This window comes from Pleurodeles waltl, chromosome 1_2, assembly GCF_031143425.1.
Source record: "Pleurodeles waltl isolate 20211129_DDA chromosome 1_2, aPleWal1.hap1.20221129, whole genome shotgun sequence".
NCBI lineage: Eukaryota > Metazoa > Chordata > Amphibia > Caudata > Salamandridae > Pleurodeles > Pleurodeles waltl.
Window position 1 is genome coordinate 974,127,576 of NC_090437.1, and position 19,734 is coordinate 974,147,309.

The window sequence follows — 19,734 nt, forward strand, 5'->3', positions numbered from 1 at the left end:
AGTGAGCAAGGATGCCTCTGTACTTTCGAGCTGTGCTGTTAAAAAATAAAGCTCTAACCCGGAGAAAAATCGAGTTAAAAGAATTCACTTCATGCTGTGCTCTGCGATGCACCAAGAAAAGGCCCAGCATCATACTCCCCTGTATTCATCCCTATTCTCTCCCCCCAACTTTCATAATCTGTTAAAAACACGTCCATACAGGAGACGTTATTGGTGTTGACTTTTTCTATGATCTGCTTCTTCCTTCATGTGTCAGTTTTTGCCTAGAGGCGTAGGCAAGTCTAAAGACTGCAGACCAGAGGCACATAGTTCAACCTCCTGACAGCCCACCTTGCTTGATATTAAGATCTTTGTAAAGAAATGTAACTGAGGTTTGAAAAAAAAATTGGGGGGAAATAGCAAAAGCCTGCTCAATCCTGCAGCAAACAGAACCTTTTCTTGAACAAAAGATGCCCCTTTTCATTCGATGAACACGAATAGATGCCTTTCTTGTACCCCATAAATGGAATTAGATGATATTAGATTGTCCTGTTACCATAAAATATATAACCTATCAAATAAATAATTTAGTCTCAGGAAATCCTACTTTCTTCCCTATTCGTCCACAGAAGTAACAATCTGGATGGAAAGAGGAACTGTTCAAACTAAAGTTGCCTGCTTCTCAGTGGTAAAGAGCAGTTTCATCAACCATGGTAGAATCCAGTCACTGCTCTAGTATGCATCACTTTCATTAGCCTCTTACCTCCTGTAAACCAGTCAAGCAAGTTAGTAGCCTTCTAAGACCACATGCTCTAAGATGGTCATGCTTGTGCATACTAGTCTATAAAGTTATGGCTGTGAGCACACACTATATATGTCCAAAAGACCTCAAAGGTCCAATCATCTCATTCTATACCTACCCTGACTAGAGGCCTTATTTAGAGTTTGGAGGACGGGATACTCCGTGCCATAAGCAATAATGCACTTCTAACACAGTGGACAGGACATCCGCCACTTTTGTGAGGAAGTATCCCATGTGCCAAACTTTAAATAAGGCCCTATGTTTTTAACCATGCTCAAAGCACATTTATTGTACCTCCTTGGCTAAAGAAAAATGTACTACACATTGCAAACTGTCAAAAACATGATATATTTCAGCCGTGAGTTTAGAACGTAGCTACTCAGGCTGGCATACATAAGCATGTAAACTTTACTGGTCTCTTTCTGAAGTAGTTGTGGACTGTATACTTGAGGTCTGCTGTTGTCATGCTGTGTAATCTCAAGAAAATATTGACCTCATCTGAAGGGGGCTGCACTGTTTCCAATCACAGAGGGCGCCAGGAAGGCCTGTGCCACAGAAGTAGTGACCTCCGCCCCTGCAGTTCTAACATAGCTCCATTCATTTCTGCAAGTTCAGAAACTCTCAGACCCACAAAGTGAAGGAAAGGTGACATGTTGGAAAGAATTCTAAATAAAATACGCTAATAAATTATTATTGCAAAGATAAAATTAAGGAACTTTAACCTGGGGCGTGAAACAGTGTACTGGACCTGAATTTCACTGCCAAATTATAATAACTCCTTGTCTGCCATTATGACTGTAGGGATATGGGCCATACTACCTTGGACTGTACTATTTCTGGCCAAAAGATAGAGTGTTTGACCTGACCTTCCAATTATTTTTTTTTATTATTATTTGAACTCCATGCACTGTTACATAGTGCAACCAGCTAAAGGCCACAATCAGAAACACGGGGACCAGGCATCAGCTGTATGTTTGAGCCCTCTCGGTGTAAATGTGATCTCATCCATTAGTTAATAGCCACAGTTGTATAGGGACCGAGAAGTGGCCTACAGGCCAGCAACATGTTACATAATAAATGACGATGAAGACGACAGAGTACAAATCAATGCATTGCTTGAATATTTTTACATAACGTTAAAGAAGCCAAGAAGTGATAGGTGCAAGAGATGGGCTCCTGTGGTTGGGGCAATACCCCAAATTGTTCACATTTATCTGATATAGGCTAGCAACACATTGCCCATATTAATAATTTGAGGCACAGGTAGAAAATGTTATTGGGTTAGAATCCCGGGAAAGGTGTCAGGTTCTAGGGCTTTAGTCACCAAAACACACCCAGTCCCTAAGGTCAATTTTATTCTTGTGGATTCAGTAACACGCCGACACTTGTCCATGACGTGCACACGGTATATTTGTTTCTTTTGCTCGTGTCCTACTAGTCCGAGTTTTGTGGTGTGGGCAGTGCATTATCTTGATGATAATGTGATTTCGTTGCCGTGTTTGGGGCGAGTAAAGAACGTCAACAATCACTTACTGGCCGCCCAGGACAGACATTTCTTGTATACATTTCGAATTGTCTCGAAAATGGCTGCCAAAAGACAGACCGGGATGCAACAATTACTCTATTATTTGATACCATTGTGCTGCTGAGGTCATGGGAAAAAGGGTTTCTTTCCTCTCCTTGAACTTCGGGGGTGGGGTGCAGGGGGTGGCAATGAGGGGAGCTGGGGTGCTGCTGGAACAGGGCTGTGTTTACATCTGTGTCTCATCACACAGGCCAGCGAGGAGACGGTGCACTTCATTGTGTCACGGCAGAGCAGAGCTCCGACCCCTGACATCTTGCAGGAGGCCGGGTGGAATAACAACGGAAGCCCCCCGCCATGCCCCAGTGAACGCAACCACTCTAACAAGGTGAGGCCTGCTTTTGTCAGACATTTTTTTGATGCAAAAGGAATACAAGCTACAGCGAGGGCCAGTGACCGAGAGGGTGAGTCAGAAAGGCACATCAGCAAAGACAGTTTATGTATGTCTACCCAGTGGTGGTTCACCCTGCAGCCTGTCACCCCAAGAGGGGCAATGTGGCTCGTCTTTGCATCCGCTTGTGCTCGCTGCACACACTTCACATGGAGAGAAAGGCTGGGCATAGCATCCCGCGGTGCACGTTTTATTATGTACACACTGTATACAAACCTGTCTTCTGCACTGAGCCAACGAATGTAATGTGTTACGTGTAATAGCAATAATGGGATTAACTGCACTTACCCTGTCTGGCACTGAGCCGGAAACAGAGCTCATGCGAGCCGGCTGGAGATATTCCCAGCATCTGGTTTGGACCCTGTCCACGTTGCAGTAGCATGGCAGCCTTTCAGGAGAACACAACTTACAGATGAACCTTTTAGAGGGACAGTGTATAGCGCTAGTTGTGGGTTGGAACGCTCAGTCTGTCACCGCTAGCAGCCATCACCAGCAATGATGATCTTGCATGCAGCGATTACACATTTATCACTCTGTAATGACTGTTCCAGTGTTGCTGGACATGGATAAGAATGTATAAGCTGAAGGCGAATTCTTCTCAGATGCACATGCATGTTCGTCATTGTACAATGCTAGATATATTGGCTGACGTCACTGACAATAACGCATACTACTGAAACTGCACCCATGTTAGAAGCTGGCCAGGGCTTTACACCATATTATGAATTGCTTTTCCCACAGACAACAATCAGCACAACACCCTTTCTCCACCTTACAACAAGGCTTGTGCATTTCCAGTAGAACCATCTCCTATTACCAAAGTCATAATGGTGCTCAATGGGAGGGAGAGTCCTATCGCAATTGGTACTCTTTTTTCATACTGCCACTTTCTAAATTTCCACCTGGGGAAGGACAAGGTTTGGGTGTCATCTTTAAGACAACACTAATGACTCACGTAGCATCCTAGAAAGGAATGTCACAGGAACTGGTAACACAGGAAGAAGTCAAACGGCATAGGAGGAGCAGCCTGTCTCAACGAATCACATGCAAGATAAGGATTTTAGTCAGGGACTGCCTGCTCCAACTTATCCTGGGTGGAACCAGGCCACTTAGACAGGGGATCCTGCCCATCAGCTGAGTGGTGCCAGAACACTTAGTTGCGGCAGCAGACCACAAAAATATTGGTGAGGGCACGTAGCTTAAATGGGAGAATCTGTCACAACGAAACATAGAAGTGGCAGATGCCTTTGAAACAAAAGGATAATCTGTACAGTCAAGTGAACCTTACACCAACAAATTATGGTGGGTAGCAGGCAGGACTGTCCTTCCATTAGGCAAAATTGCTCCCAATAACATAAAGCTACAAAATAGCATTTGTTCTATGTATGTGAGTTGGAGGCATGCTTCAAAACCAAAATAGGATTTTGCCTTGAGCGCTCCTAATCCTGACACATTCCCTAGTGGCAATCTGCTTAGGCAAAGACTGTCTGCTAAAATAACACAGGCGTTTGAGGCGTGCAGCTTGGGCAGATTCCACCTGCTTTATACACCCACTTGACGTAATAAATAGATGTATCAAAAAAAGGGAGGGAACGGTAGTATTTGGAACAGGTCGAGTGTGCAGTCTCCCTAGACAATAAGTAGCAATCAAGTTGGGCACACTGTTCCTATTTTAGGAACAGTGTGCCCAACTTGATTGCTACGTAGTTAAATAGATGGTCAGAACCCATTGCCAAAAAGAAGTTCTGTGTGGGTTGAGTCAAAGCCTGCCATGTTGCTGTCCTATGCCATGAGATGGGTCTAGTTAAAAGGTTCCCAAGGCCTATGATGTGCCCTTTCCCAGGCATAGAAAGTGGCGTTAGGCAGTGGAGATCTCTCATCCCAGAGTTTGCAGCAACATCTCCTAAGACCTTGGCACCGTCCCTCAAACGCCTGTAAGAAGTTGTCAAACTGAGAAATGGTTTGTTGAAGGGGAACGAAATGCAGGGGGAAACATACATAGCAGTGGTTTCAATGAGGTGTTTCGACGTTTTCTTTAGTCCTCTTCTCAGGCAACATCACTTTATCCTCCTTGATGCCTGTGGCACAAAAACAATTGAATTTCCTCAATCTCACTTTTTTCAGTGAGGCACTACAAAGTGTAATAGGCTTCTGTTGTACTGTTCACGGCGTGGCACTATGCAGGTTACTCTTGTGTACTAAAAAAGTAAACTACTTAGTTTTGTTTGGACTGTTTCTTTTTTGGACATATTTTTCATTATGGTCATCTGGGAAACTCCTTTCACCAATTTGAGTAAAGAAGATCGTTTGGTGATGTGATTCAGGCCTTGATGAAGCCATTTTAACCGTGAAACACGTGTTGGCCTATCAACACTGAGAAACTAAGGGCCTGATTTAGGGAAAGTGGTACTGCACCCAGTGCAACGCCACTTTTCTTGCGTCCCTTAGCGCCCTGCTAACGCCACCATGAGTGCACCATATCTAGGATACGGCGCACCATGGCGGTAGTTAGGGGAATTAGCATTAACATTTGTTATGCTAGTTCGGAGCTTTGCAGGATTAACATAAAAAATGTTGACGCCTATCCTGCAAAGCCCATTGAGGCCCATTGAATACAATGGCATGCCTCCTTTTAACGCCTGCTCTGAGCAGGTGTTTAAAGTGACAAAATAAATGATGCAAATAAATCTTTTAGATTTCTTCTGCCATTTTTTTCAGACCCCCTACCGGGGGAACACCTCCTTTGCATACATTATGGCTGGTGCAGGCAAAATGTAGCACAAAGGGTCACAAAGTGGCACAATGCATGCATTGCACCACTTTGTAAATTTGGCGCAGCGTTTTTGGCCTTGTTGGGCCACTTTAGCATTAAAAAAAATGATGCTAATGTGGCACAAGGAGGCGCTAGGGGCTCTTAAATCAGCCCTTAAACCTCAAATTAAAAGTTTTTTGCCCCTCGCATTACTTCTTGGTTTGATTTGTACCATGGTCCTGTGGTGGCAGACAAGCACAGTTTTCAGGTAGCATTTCTTGCCAGTCAATCAAATGTATTTGCGCCAACTGTGTTGGTGCCCTACTGTGCTACTTGTTTCATTATGGAAAGACTATTTTGGCCATTCGATTCCTTCATATGTTATACTATGCTGCTGTTGCTAGACCCTGGAGCTCTTTTTCCTTCAATATTGAGGATCCACAAGTGCCATCATTTTTTTTGCTGCATGGGTTTTGTTCTGGGCAAGCTTTTTTTGTTCTGGTTGAGTAGGAGGAATCGATTGGGGGAGGAATCCATTCCTTCCTGGTGTGAAGGTGCTTGGCCCTACTAGTTTCATTTATCAAGCAGAGCATAAATTAGCATAAATCTGCCAGTTCATATAAAGCCAGGTCACCAGGAGTACCAGAATGTTTGGTAATGTTTTGTCTCCTGCATAGATTCTAACAAACCTATTCATGCATGCTCACTCTAGTGCATGTCTGTTGATACTTTAACACTGTCAGCCAATGAACGACTGGGGAACAGTGCAGAGAGAATATACAATAAATGGAGGCAACTTCTGGGGTTGTATACTGTTACTCATGTCCCCATATAGTGGCAATTAAAATCCCTAGTCAGACAAACCAGCAGTAAGTAACATAGTAAAAAAGGGATGAGGCAAACAGTCAAAACACTATAAACTATAACCAAAGAGACAGTGGAAGGTGCAAGGCTAAAGAGGGAAAATATCTGATCTAGGACGTGTGGTTTTTGGTGTAGTGTATAGTATGTTATGTTTGTGTGACCTTGCTGCAGCAAGGCTTAAACAAAGGGTCTAGTGTAAAGCATTTAAAAGCACCAAACAAATAAATAAGAGTCATGCAATACAAAAGAAGTCCGACAACAGTTTGTAAAAATAGATTATATTTTTATGATTTTTTAGGCACAAAGCACATCAAGATGAGCAGAACCCACCAGAGGCTTCCAGAAATATAGATTTTCAAATAATACATAAATTGCAGCTTTTTAGTCCAAAGTGCAAACGAGCATTACTAACCGTAAAGTTTTGAGACGTTTGAAAGAGTTGTGTTTGGCTACTTCAGCCTGAGTTGGGCAACCATTTTTGATAAGGGGAAGGACAGGGAGGCCAGTAGGCTGTAGTTGGACAGTTACCTGGTGACCAAAGCAGTCTCAAGGTCAGTTCCACACTGTACTTCAAGACTGCCATAGACTTCAATGGAGTGGTCCTGATGTTGCGGATGCAGGACACTGATGATGCTGAAAGATGCTGTGGGTGCTGTGCAGCTGATGGGGGTATTCTTGTGGTATTCTTTGGTTCACGAGTAAGGTGGGGCGACTTTGGCCACAGCGTCGGTGTCCCTTGAAGTCCTCTTTGAGTCAGCAGAAGGGCCAGATTCAGCTAAGGATCTGATCTCTGTACACAGCGGGCTGGTGTCTCTCTGGCAACCAGTTAGGCTCAGACAACAATCCTGGGTCCAGCAGACTCCTAGCAACTTTTGGTCACTGAGGACCGGTCTCTTGGGTCGCCGAGCGGCAGTCAACGGTCATTCAAAGAAGGTGGCTACTGACTTGTTGGAGTGGACTTCACCAGCTTTGATGGCCCTGGTGCTGGTTAAGCTAGCTGAACCTTGGAGTCACTTTTTTGGTCTAAGGTGCAGGAGTGACTTTTCAGGGAGCCACAAGCACAGTCCTCTCTTTGCTAGCAGATGTAGCCCAGGAGTCACTGCAGCGTCTCTTGGAAGATCCAGGGGTCAGCAAATCAGTCCTTCTGTCCTTTCTCCAGTTCCGTCATGTTCTGAGGTTCAGGGTTTCAGGGGGGCCATTTTTATGCCCAGAAAGTGCCCTGTGGGATGAAGCAGTCACTAGTCAATGGGCTACCAGGATCTCTCCCACCCTGTGATGACTTCCATCTATGTGTGGCATCTAACAATCCCAGCGTGCACTACTCTGCCCACTCTCAAGATGTCTGAACCATTCTTTCGATGTTAGCAGCTTGGTACCCCACCCTAGAGCTGTGGCTACCTGTGGGCTACATACCCACAGGTAAACCTGTTTGGCCACTGGTTTCCCCCCTCTGTTCCTGCCGCCAGCCTGCCTACCTGAACAAAAGGGCAGCCCTACTAGAGTGTGATTGTCATATGCCAACCAAAGCCAGCTTACCGTTTGGACCAACACCCTGTGTGGCTTCCTGCAAGAGAGAGGTGACGCCTCCCTCTGTAGCAGGCTTTCATTGCTCCTAAACCTGGGAGTCGTTCACACTACTCTCCAGGAGGGAAGAAGCCTGTAAGGTGGCCAGCAAGTGTGCAAGCCCACTGGAGAATTTGGGCAACAGAGGGGCAACTTTCTAAACATTGCCTTTCCTTAAAAGTGACATTAAATTCTACCTCAGCATCAAGTCAAGTTTAGTGCCACAATTAAATTGATACTTTGAAGTACCCATTTTAGCAGTCCCATTCCGAAGTTAGCCGATTGAGAGGTCACCAGGTAACTCTGTACTAGTCAATAGGGCTACTACCTTTTCCACAGGAAAGACAACAATTTGGAAGTTTAAAAGTATATGTCCTACTTAATAATGTACAGCTCCTAGCCTTAGTGCTCCATAGACCTTACTTAGTGGAGACTTACATATATTGTTGAAGGACAAAGTCGAACTAGCAGTTTTATAACTGCTCTTCCAGGCTGCAGTGGCAGACTAGGAGACATTTTGTACTTTATCACCCACAGGGTGACACACTCAGTGCTGCAGCACTGGGCGGGGCGGGGGGGGGGCACTATGCCTTACATGACCTGTGTACCCTTGATACAGTATTCTAAGGACTTATTTGTAAGTCATCTTATACCAATTGGGGGTAGTCAATTCAACATATATTTTATAATGGGTTAGAACACTAAGATCTTGCCAGCAGACCTCTGTGCACACTCAGTCAGAGAACTAGCAGCATCAGTCCAAAACTGTGGGGGTGATCATGCAAAAAAAAAGGCATTTCCTTACACAAGACAGCAAAGCTTATTGCATAAATGCTGCAATTCATAGTTTTTGGCTGCCCTCAGCATTCTGGAAGATCAAGAAATCATGTTATTCTTAGGTCCATTGGATGTGCAGCAAGAATCCTACTCTGAGACTTTCTAGCACCCACCAAGCTTGACCTACCCCTTGTGCTTAGATTAACCAAGACACTGACAGTCACCCTTTGGTCAACAAAGAAATCACATAATGAGGTCAAACAATACTGAGGATTCAAAAAGAAAAACAACAAGGCATATATTACACAAATTATCCCAGTTCTAAATCTTCAGATATCTAGATAAAGCCATTCTCACACAATTAATCAAAGGCAAATGATGCTGAGTGACATGGAAAGTCCCAGCTTAAAACAAGCATTTGCAATGCAATGGGTCTCGGGTTTGCTCGAGTTAGAGCTATTAGCATTTTAAACTCCTAACTAGACTTTACTTGCCACATAAATTGAAAATGAAAAGTAAAACAGCTTCACATAACTAACCGGACTTTTCTTGCCACATAAACTGAAAAGTAAAAGTTTCACATAAGCGAGCCGACGGCCACCATCAGCGCAAAGCAAGCACACAAAGGGAAAGAAAAGTTCACTTGCAGTGAAACCTATCGGCAAAAGTGCAATTATCCATGTAACCGGCAAAAGTGCAATTATCCATGTAACCATCAAAAGTGCAATTAGCTATGTAACAGGATAGAGCGCTCGACTACTGCCCAGCGAGATAGCGCTGCTAAATAAAGAGAAAAAGTAGTCCGGAAACCGGACGGAAAACATTGAGCCTCGTATGTTTTCAGTAGTTGGTCCGTGAGCTCGAGGAGGGCTAAACACCGGAAAAGGCATGACGTATGCATGCCTTTCACTAATGAAAGCAAGCGGATTTTAAAAGGCAAGCCCACAAACCAATGAAAGTGACGGACATGACATGGGCGTGGTTAGAAGCCCAAAGAGAGTTTAAAACACGGGAAGGAGCGCTTTGAGTTCGCCCCTAAAAATAACTCCGTCATCAAGCTTGTTTCTGCCTTTATAACCAAAATAAAAACTGCCTCCCTATTTGAATGCCAGCCACTGGCTAGCTATTTTTCTACATACCTCAATCACCACTAGAAAACCTTACAAAACTCCACCTTAAACTATTTTCCAGCAATGCCTTCAAGTGCCACAACCTCCCCCAACAGACAAGCAACAGTCTGCACAATAGCAACCAGAACAATATGAGGTCAGCAGGTAATGTTAGAAATCATATGCTAACCATCACCCTGGTGTTTCCATAAGAAACCCAGTAGATTCAGCTATAAATGGATCCAACTTCAAGACAACCGCAGCTGCCCAACTCTGAGGGCTTCTCAACATCAACCCTCGCAGGTCCCCTAATCTATTTAGAAACTAAGGAAGGACTGAGTTTATGCTGGTGGGGGACTTCACTGTCTCCGCTACTGAAAACCTTTGAAATGATGGCTTAACTATCAGGGTGTTGACATGCAAAGGGAGAATACAGAATGGCCCCCATGTGCAAAGAGAAAATTGTCTTGGCCAACACTATTTGCACTGAGAAAACTCCAGCGTAGGAAGTTTATTTTCTCAATGCAAAAAAATGTTGTGAAGCACGCAGTGGGTAAACCTTCAGGTCTCTTAAATGAGCAATTGTGGCTCCCTTCACAGTAAAGAGAGAGATTCCCAACAGACAGGATGGGGTTTTTATATAGGTTAGAAGATCCTCTGCCAGGCGGTGGAGGCCCTGGTCCCCCAGTAGGCCACCGGACCATGTGCCAGGTTCTAAATGACTTAAGCATTGCTTGCTGTCTCTGTCTCACATGTCACTACATCAGATGTTTTCAGATGTTGCAACTATAACTATGGTATATTCTGTCACACTTTAGTTTGCCATTGATTTTCAAGAAATGTTGAAAGTAGTGCAAACCAGTTTTCATTAAAATACCCCAGAACTGAGCCGCCGCCTTAGTTGGGAGTTTTCGACAGAATGCATGTTATGTGAGTCTGAGGTGATGAGTTGATCTCCCTGTGAGATCTTATTTTAGTTGGTGATTATATTTTGCTGATGTACTGTCTTGACGCTAACTGTCCTGAGTCCATGGAATATTATTAAAAGGTTAGAGCTGCCACCGCTGCCCTCCTGTCCAAGTAACAGCAAAGCTAGGACTGACTGCAAAGAGTAAATGATTGATTAGAAGATATAATTCATTTGATTTTCATTTACTGTATATGCTGTTTTGAAAAAAGGTTTTTCGTCAGTTTTACGGACAACGTTAAATAATTTACATCAGAAATCCAACGGATTCAGTGTTCCACCAAACTAATTCAGGCAGAGGGAGCGCCAAGGAACTGAAGATAAAGACAAGCTTTACTAACTGTTGAGTAGCGAAAGAGTACTGCCAGAGAAATTGAGGTAAGAAAGGCAGGAGAAGAGCACATAAAGTTGTCAAAGGAGAAAGAGATGAGTTGTGGGAATGGAGCGAACACATTTATACACTAGACAAAAACGTGAAATTGGACATACTGTAGTGATAAATATGGAGCCAGGAAAGTCACGAAATATGGAGAGGATGTGGTGACCGGCTTTGGAACTAGGGAACCAGGGTGCATATTTCCTAAACTTTCATGCAACGCAGGGCAGCAAGCAAAGTTCCTGCTCTGCATTGCGTGAAAGGGCAGAAATGTTCCTTATTTACAAAATTATGGAGCATTTCTTCTCTCTCCTTGCGCTGGCGCACTTCAGGCAGCCTAATGGCACCATAGTCAGCCCTTGCAACATGGTGCCAGGGTGCCTGCATTGCAAGGAGAATTGTTTTTGAGAAGGAAGGAATACCTTCCTGCACAAAATCTCTCTTTTGGAGACATTTTTCTCTTTCTATGTGTGCTGCAATTTGCAGCACACTTAGAAAGAGGAACTAACAAGGAGTTATTTTTCTCCTTGTTACGCCATCCTCTGGGAGCTGTAGAGATTTCACGCAATCCCAGCTTTACAAACTTTGTAAATCTGGGATTGCGTAAAATCCATGGGTGGATGCATGGCAAGGCCCATGTTCCACTCATGGAACACCTACCAGAATGAAATGTAACGCAATGCAGCACAAGTCACTGAATTGCTTTACATTTTCTTTACAAAGCCAGGCAAGGTGACGCAAATTGCCCCTTATATGGCTTTCTAAATATGTACTAGTCTTTTGTGCCACAAACATGGTGCAACTAGATTGCAAAATGTTAGTAATTATGGCCCCAGGTTTGATTCTCGGCATTTGCTCAACATCTTGTGATTCTGGGCAAATCACTTTAGCTCCCTGTGGTTACAAAAAATGCATGCAACTTTGTGCTATGTATCTCGCTTGTGTAATGTAACTGGTGCTTACGTAAAGTCCTCCAGTACCTTGAGATCAAGTCTGCATTATATAAAACTGCAAATATTAAAGTAAAGGTTAGCAATGGTGTTACAGAAGAGTGATGCAATATGTAGGGTAATTATCAGCATTTGGCGAGGGCACAAATTATAGTTACCTTTTAAAGCAACGCAACAAACAGAACTATAATTTCTCATGGGAGATAGGTTGGAGGCTTGAAGGTAGCTCCCAATGGCAGATGTGCTGAGGCAGTGGGAAAGAGGGCCTCCCTGGTATTCAAACATGGGAAGCAACAGCAAATAATGAGTCCACCCATGAGACCCAGAACATCTTAAATAGAAGAATGTGATATAGAGGGAGGCAGCAGAGAAAAAGCCCATGAAGTTACTCCCCACCGTGAAAAGAATAAAACAGAGCAAAATCCAGTCTGGAATTCCATAACTAATGAAGTCTTGCGTCCTGAGAAGTGAAAGTTTGTGACAACATAAGAGATCATGGGGCCAGGATTCTAGCTGAAAGTAAAAACAAAACACTAGAATTATTGGCAGAGAGGTTACACGAAGTCTGGTGCCAAAGATTCTAGATTGTTCACCGTACAGAATAAGATGGTGGTCCTGTCAATGTACCTGACCTGGGAACAGTAGAGAGCGATATCTTTGTATAGAAATCTCTGAGCAATGGTGTAGAAGATATGCTTGCCTCAAGGGACTTTTAATTACTTTCTAGGAAGTGTTATAACTACCAAATACACAACATGGCAGAATCGCTGAAAAATCAAGCACCTCGAGGTAACCCCAAACTGTTGGAGGATTCTTGCATAGGTCAATCTGGGAGAGGTGAAACTTGCTATCTGAAATATTTTGGCGGCTGTCATTCAGTTACACCTTGACGCTGTGGCCCTGTTCCAGGTTGGTCGGAGTTTCCCCACACCAGCACAAATTCCTGTTTGCACAGGAATCAGAATTCCAAGACTGGTGGTATTTACAGCACTTGGTCATTTCTGGGTGCGTTAAATATCTTATTCTTCATTATATTTCGGTGGTATAAACAGAGTGTACGGTTTTTACTATATTTTAATGCATTATTAACCAAAATCTGATTTTTTTTTCACTAGAAAACTCAAAATAGGTGCTATTATTGCATTCTATAAATAACATGGCCAGTGATGTTGCTGTTTCTCTTGTGAAATAAATAACACCTTTACATCCAACTAACTGTGAATGAAGGATTAAATGTAGCACTTTGCCAACAATCACTATGAAACAGTCCCCACTTGCACCATTTTTGTTTGACTTTTCGGTGCTATGAAGTAACTTAGAGGAATAATGATCTCATTGTCTCCGCAACGTACCTGGAGTCAAATCGAACTAACTCTTAGAAAACTCTAGGGTACGTGGTCAAGATACAGAAACCAAAACAGTTTCCCCTTCTTAATGTTCTCCACAGAATCAGATCACTAAAGACCTCTTTGTGAGCCTGGTAGGGCGGTTTCTCCCAAGTAATGGATTTCACTCTGCCATATTACAAGATGTCTGGTATATTTGAACTCCAACTGTGGGCCTAAACTACCAGAACTGGTTTTAAGGAGTTTTATGGCTGTCGTGGGCCAAGGGCTGCTGACAGAGACACAGTTCAGCCCCTGCCAACCCCTTCCACCATGAAGGGAACTGCAGACTGAGCTCCCCGCAGCCAGGTCACAGCCTTCCTTTACCCCAGGCCCACCCCCACCCAACTGCCCCTGCTGTGCTGACATTTCCCATTTGCTCAGTGCAGGTGGTAACTGCCATAGAAAACCACCTGATAAGGACCCAGTAATTTCAGGTCTGCATGGTTATTCTCCTTTCTGGTAACAAAATAAAAACATTAGTCATTAGCTATTAAGCAGCGAATTAATGTATAGATTATAGGCTCTGCTGGACTCAAACGTTATATATATCTCTCCTGCACACCCCTTATGTGCATCTCGGTAAGGGGAGCACTTGTCATTACTGACTGTTCATATTAATGTGTAATCACTTGCTAAGAGCTTATTCTGGGCAGCAGGATGGTGCTAGCCTGTAAGACATCTGGGGGGGTTGACCTGAAACGTGTTATAGCAGTCAAAGTTTCCCAAGAAGGCACAGGTTAGTCTTGGTCCATATTACAAAGCTTCCATACAATTACAACTTGCTACGCTCACTTCAACAAGATATAGTATGTTTTTACTGTATATTGTGTCATTAGAAATTGTTACTATGACATCTAATAAAGCAGAAAATACTTTCATCGAAATACAATCCAACATAGTTTGTGAGGTCAAAACTCCTTGAAATTTAGGATTTCTGGAACCTGGGGCTTCTCTCAGACTACTTTTGAGAGTGCCCCAAAGTAACTATATTACCTCAGGGACTATCTGTTTGAAGGTTTCTCTCGGGGTTACTTGTAAATATTTGGCTCCTGGCCTCTTCCTCATCTCTGTTTCTATTCCTGACCCCTACCTCTTCTGCCTCCTACTCTCAAGTGGAACACTTTCTCTTCGCCTCAACGTCAACATTCCATTGTTGAGGTTGTAGGTACTTCAGAACGGGCTTAGACTAGAATCTTCTGTACAACAACACTCACGTAGGCATCTGCTCTACAGACAAATATGCCAAAGATCAATAAATCTACTGCAAGATCTGCAAGTCCTAATCAGAAAAGAAACAAACCAATGTTGCAGTTAAATGTCACTAAATACCAACTAATGTGCCAGCATTACTCTTGCTGTGAACAGTTAACTCACACAAAGGGGGGTAGCCTCCATTGGTGCAGGAGGTGCAATGGCACCGGTGCCCTGAGGTCTGAGGGGCCCACTGAATCCTGTTTATTGGTGTAGTCTAGAATTCCAACAAGCAAGTCGCCCAATTCCTTCCTTGTACTAGGGCCCATACACCTTGACTACACCACTGGGTGTGAAAAAGGTTTTTAGGGAACCGGGGAGTGTGTGAGGGAAGAAATGAGAATGAACCCAGGTACGGCCAGTACCCAACACTTCAAGTAATGGCAGCCAGAAAGGAAGAAGAGAACAGTAAACAAACAGCATCAAAAGCAGTTAGTATAGCCATAAGACCTAGTTAAGAGATGGAGTAGTTATGGGTGATAAACTCGCTGTCGATTCTTGGACAAAGACAGAATAGCCATTGCATTGCTATGACTGAAAGAATTTGAGTGCATTGGCAAATGTAATTATCAGGCATGAGAAAATCAGAACTCTTATGGTGAAGTGGGGAATGCAAATCTTTAAATGATCATTTCTCCGCAGAGGTATTTTGGAAGTATGACGGTTCAACATGTGTGAAGAATTAAACCGTGATGCGTAAGTCGGTTCTACGAATGAAGATTTGCACAGGGCCCAAAGGAAAAGCTGCAGATTTGAAACACAAGCAATGCACAGTCATAGCGAAGACAGAACAAGGAGAGCAGAGTAGTGAGGATCGTAGAAATACATTGAGATAGATTTGATAGAGAACGACTCTGTGGAAGGAAATATATACCCCCACCATACAAAAAGCCATGTACATAACTTTAAACACACTAACAAAGTTGTGAAATAGATGATCTTAAAAAGCAAATCAGGCAAATGTTGGATTCCTTAGACCAGTGGTTCTCAACCTGTGGTCCGGTGACCCCTGGGGGTCCGCAAAGCCTCCTCAGGGGGTCCGCAACTGCTTAGAAAATTAAAAATATTAACAGGAAAGGTCCCCACCTTTCTGTAATCACTCGGTGGAGTCCACTAATGATTCAGTGGGGGTCCGCAGGTTCTATAAATGATGAAGTGGGGGGTGCACAGAAGTCAAGAGATTGGGAGCTACTGCCTTAGACCTATTTGCCCATTCACATAATATAATTGATTTAACTATTAACGTGTTTACATAGCATTCGCATCACCGAAAATAGATCGATTATTTTTAACAGGCGTGCAAGCATATGTCCCTAATGGTTTGTTTTTTGGTTAAGTCGTTTGTATGGAATGTTGAGAACAATACTCGCTACTTGTTCAAATACTTCAGGTACTATTCACCACCGGGTACTTACTGCACCTGCGCGGTTTCAAGGCTCGGTATTATAGTGTGGACTGCACAGCCTACACTTTCTTCCAATCAACTACCTAGCGGCAGCCTCGCGATGCACCAGTGGGCTGTGAAGGTCACGACCGAGCCCTCAGAGGTCCCCTCAGGACTTGGGGTTCTTTCCGGCCGGAAGCCCCTCCGGCAGCGCGCGCGGGCTGCAGCTGCGCCCCGAGAGTGACGTACCCTTCAACCCACCATGTGCAGCTGCGCTCGCAAGGCACGCGCGACGCATTCGAGGCTGCGATAATCTGCTGTAAACATTTATCTTACAATAAACAGGAAAAAAAGCACAGGCTGCGATGTATTCAGGGCCACGTCTTCTCCGGTTAGAAAGATGGAGAAGGACAAATGTTTGGAAAGGGCTGTACTGAAAGATATGCACAAGCCGATAAACATTTTCATTATCGGACTGACGCTCTATCAGCAATACCTCCATGAGCGTCTAACGTGCACATAAACAAAATGGCTCTTATTCTGCCAAAGGATTCTGCACCCGACCGCTGGTATTAAAACAGATGCCGAGCGGCCTTTTCCCTTCAACGACGATCGGAATCATAAAATATTTTTTCTGTGTGATCCCATTTGAAAAAAATACGAGTTTTGGTACTCAGGAAAACGGATCGAAGACATTCTATATAAACCTAAGGGTCGTTTTTCTTTGATTTGCGCAGTAGCGTTTTTGGGCTTCTGAGATCTTTTTGACATGATGTGTTAAACCCGTAAATCGGCCAGATATGTCTGAACACGCATATGACAGAACAACCGGTGCACCTGCAGTTCCAAAGCCACTACTGAAGCAATGGGAGCGGCAACATAAACAGATGACAAGGGAGGTCGAATAGTTTCAGCACAAAGTTGATGAGTTGCACTAAAAGGATAAGACTCTGCCTAAATGAGCCCCGCCCCACCCCACAGCATTCCATTATTTCAGGTGCTGACAATGAAAATGTCGGTTGTCTTAAGCAGATGGAGAGAGCTCATGGACTGGAATTTTCATCCCTTAAAGGAGGGCTTGGAATAGGTAAATCACAGTAAACTTTCGAGAACTAATAGTTGAGTACAATCTGAAAAATAGCATGTGATAAAATGGAGAGCTATAGTGGCTTTTGAAGTACATAGGAAAAAATGGCAAAGGCTCGATTTGTATTTTCAGCAGGTCCAGAGCTACAAGGTACGCCGGACCCTGAGTGAACATGAGTGAGTGACCATGTCCGGCCCAAGGCAGGGTGTTGGACCATGTAGGAAATATTACTCAGGGGTGTAGCTTAGTTGGTGAGATTCAGGGGGTGTGAATCTCACATTTCCCAACTAAATAGGTGGGAAAAACCAACACAGGCGTAGCAGACCTAATTCTAGAGCCTTTCAGCCAACTGCGAAGCCAAGAATGTATTTATCTGGGGTGTGTGTTGGGGGGGTGGAGGGGGTGTCACACCCCAAAGACCCTCTCCTGAAGCTACACCGCTGAGATTATCTTACTTATGATGAGAAAAGGCCTGACGCCGGGCAGATTGCTGGTGCTGGCTGGCTGAAGTTCCATGACTTTGGATTGTCCTGGATGAAGCCCTCTTTGAATTAATCTTGAAAATGATGAAAAACAGACAAATATCAATGATAGGGCATCAGATCCTTTCCCTTTCGTTTTTATGGAGTATGCAGGTGCAAAGCTCTGTCTTTTCTGTCTGAGATGAAGTCATGGTATCTTCATAAGGTTCGATCCGTTGAGGAAGAGCTTGCAGTTAAGGGATTCTTTGAAGTCACCAAGCCTCTGACGGGGCTGATGGAGTTTTAGAAGAGCTCCTATTCCACCCCTAAATATGAAACGTTAAGCTCGGAAGACTTTTCACCACAAGCTTTGGTGTGCTGATCCAGCAAAACATACTAGTTAGTAATCAGGCAACCAGTTCTGAATAGTGTTTTTTTTAAATTCCACACAGCGTTTGTGGGGTAGCAAAACAGTGGATGTGCCAGGGTTAGCGTTCCCTGACCACTGCACAACTCCTATCTTATAGAAAGCTGGACTAGCAACCCATTAGATAAACGGAAGATACTTTCGTAACCCTTAGTCAAGATCTAGTTAGGAAGCACGATTGGTACCTGATGTGTCCAGTGCATTTTAATACGCTGCACCATAATCTCAAAGTGGAACGTAGCATGGTGCCACTGAAAATCTCATTACCGATTTCCTGTTCCACCAAGATGGATTCTGAAATCTTTCTTGTGCAAGCACCCCTCTCCTGGCAGCATCAGCAGGATAAAAGGATCCTGGTCAAAGGGTACAAGTCAATACCCTGTAGCTTAATTTTTGATTGTGACCACATTTTGCTATTCTCACTAATATTTGATTTCCTGTAATAATCTGAATAACAGTAGCTGCCGCCCAAGAAAATAGCCAGTCATTAACTAATGAAAAAGAGAACTTGGCAGTCCCAGGGCATCAACCATATGAAGGCAGGTCTACATTGGTAGGCACATTTTAATACAGACGGTGGATTAAAAAAGGTGGTGTTTATTAAACATATCAACACCTATCTGTGGAGAATAATTTTCATAAACACCCACCCCTATGTGTTTTGGAAGAAAAGGAGGCATAATAGATTGTGTTTTATGCCTCCAATAAAAACGTGAGTTCCAATTGATACTCCATGTTAATCAGACAAATATACCATACGCTTCGGTTTGCCATGCTCCTTTGCAAGCAGTTTCTAGAATTATGCCAGAATTATGGTTACCAAAGTCAGAGCTTGCTTTGGGCACAATCGAATGTACTGGAAGAACTACACAACTACTATTTCGTCATGGTAGATTTCGGTGCAGAAGCCCTGATAATGTCCCAGCCCTGGCACCTCAAACACTTGCAGTGTTACCGTTTGGAGATACTTTGATAAACGGCTACTGATAGCCAGGAACAACGGACAAGTGAAACAATTGTAAATGAAACAGGCTTGATCATCAACGGCACAGTCTTAGTTCCAGAAGCTTAGAACAATCTTCTGGGTTATAACACTGCCACTGGGATCCTCACATGTCAACACGGTTAACAATGTTTTAGTTGACACCCCAGAGTGACGTCCTTACATATTCAACAATAGCAATGGTAAAATGCAGAGGCATTTTAAGGAAAGGGCAAAGTGTATGTGTGTGTGGGGGGGGGGAGGGTTTGGGGGTGATGATAGAGCCAGCTCTGTTCTTCAAAGAGTCCTGATGACCTTCAATAATTCTTCACTGATTGTTTTTTAAATATTGTTTTCCTTTAATATATTTGTAAGGTGGGTGATGTGCGAAAGTCTATTACAGACATTTTGCAGAGAAATGTTGCTTATATTTCATGCAGCATTCATAAAAAAAGTTTATTTTAAATCAAAACGGGAACTCACATGAGAAATGGGAGGGTGTCAGAGATTATTTGCAGTAATATTAGTGAGCTGCTGCTGTGTTACAATATTGGAAGCACACATCTCTATCCCTGAATATTAGATGTAGACACATTTAAAATTTGGTTGTGTGTGCTTGTCCACTATCGGAGACCTGGCCAA

General features: G+C 43.5%; 1 protein-coding gene across 5 annotated transcripts in view; it reads left to right on the forward strand.

Moving 5' to 3' along the window:
- The window catches only part of LNX1 (ligand of numb-protein X 1), a 234,843-nt gene that overhangs the window by 184,828 nt on the left and 30,281 nt on the right, over positions 1 to 19,734 (forward strand). For all 5 annotated transcript variants that reach the window (XM_069201231.1, XM_069201247.1, XM_069201238.1 and 2 more), the window contains one exon: positions 2,557 to 2,691. In XM_069201231.1, the coding sequence (XP_069057332.1) occupies positions 2,557 to 2,691 (135 nt within the window). The remainder of the gene's footprint in view (positions 1 to 2,556; positions 2,692 to 19,734) is intronic.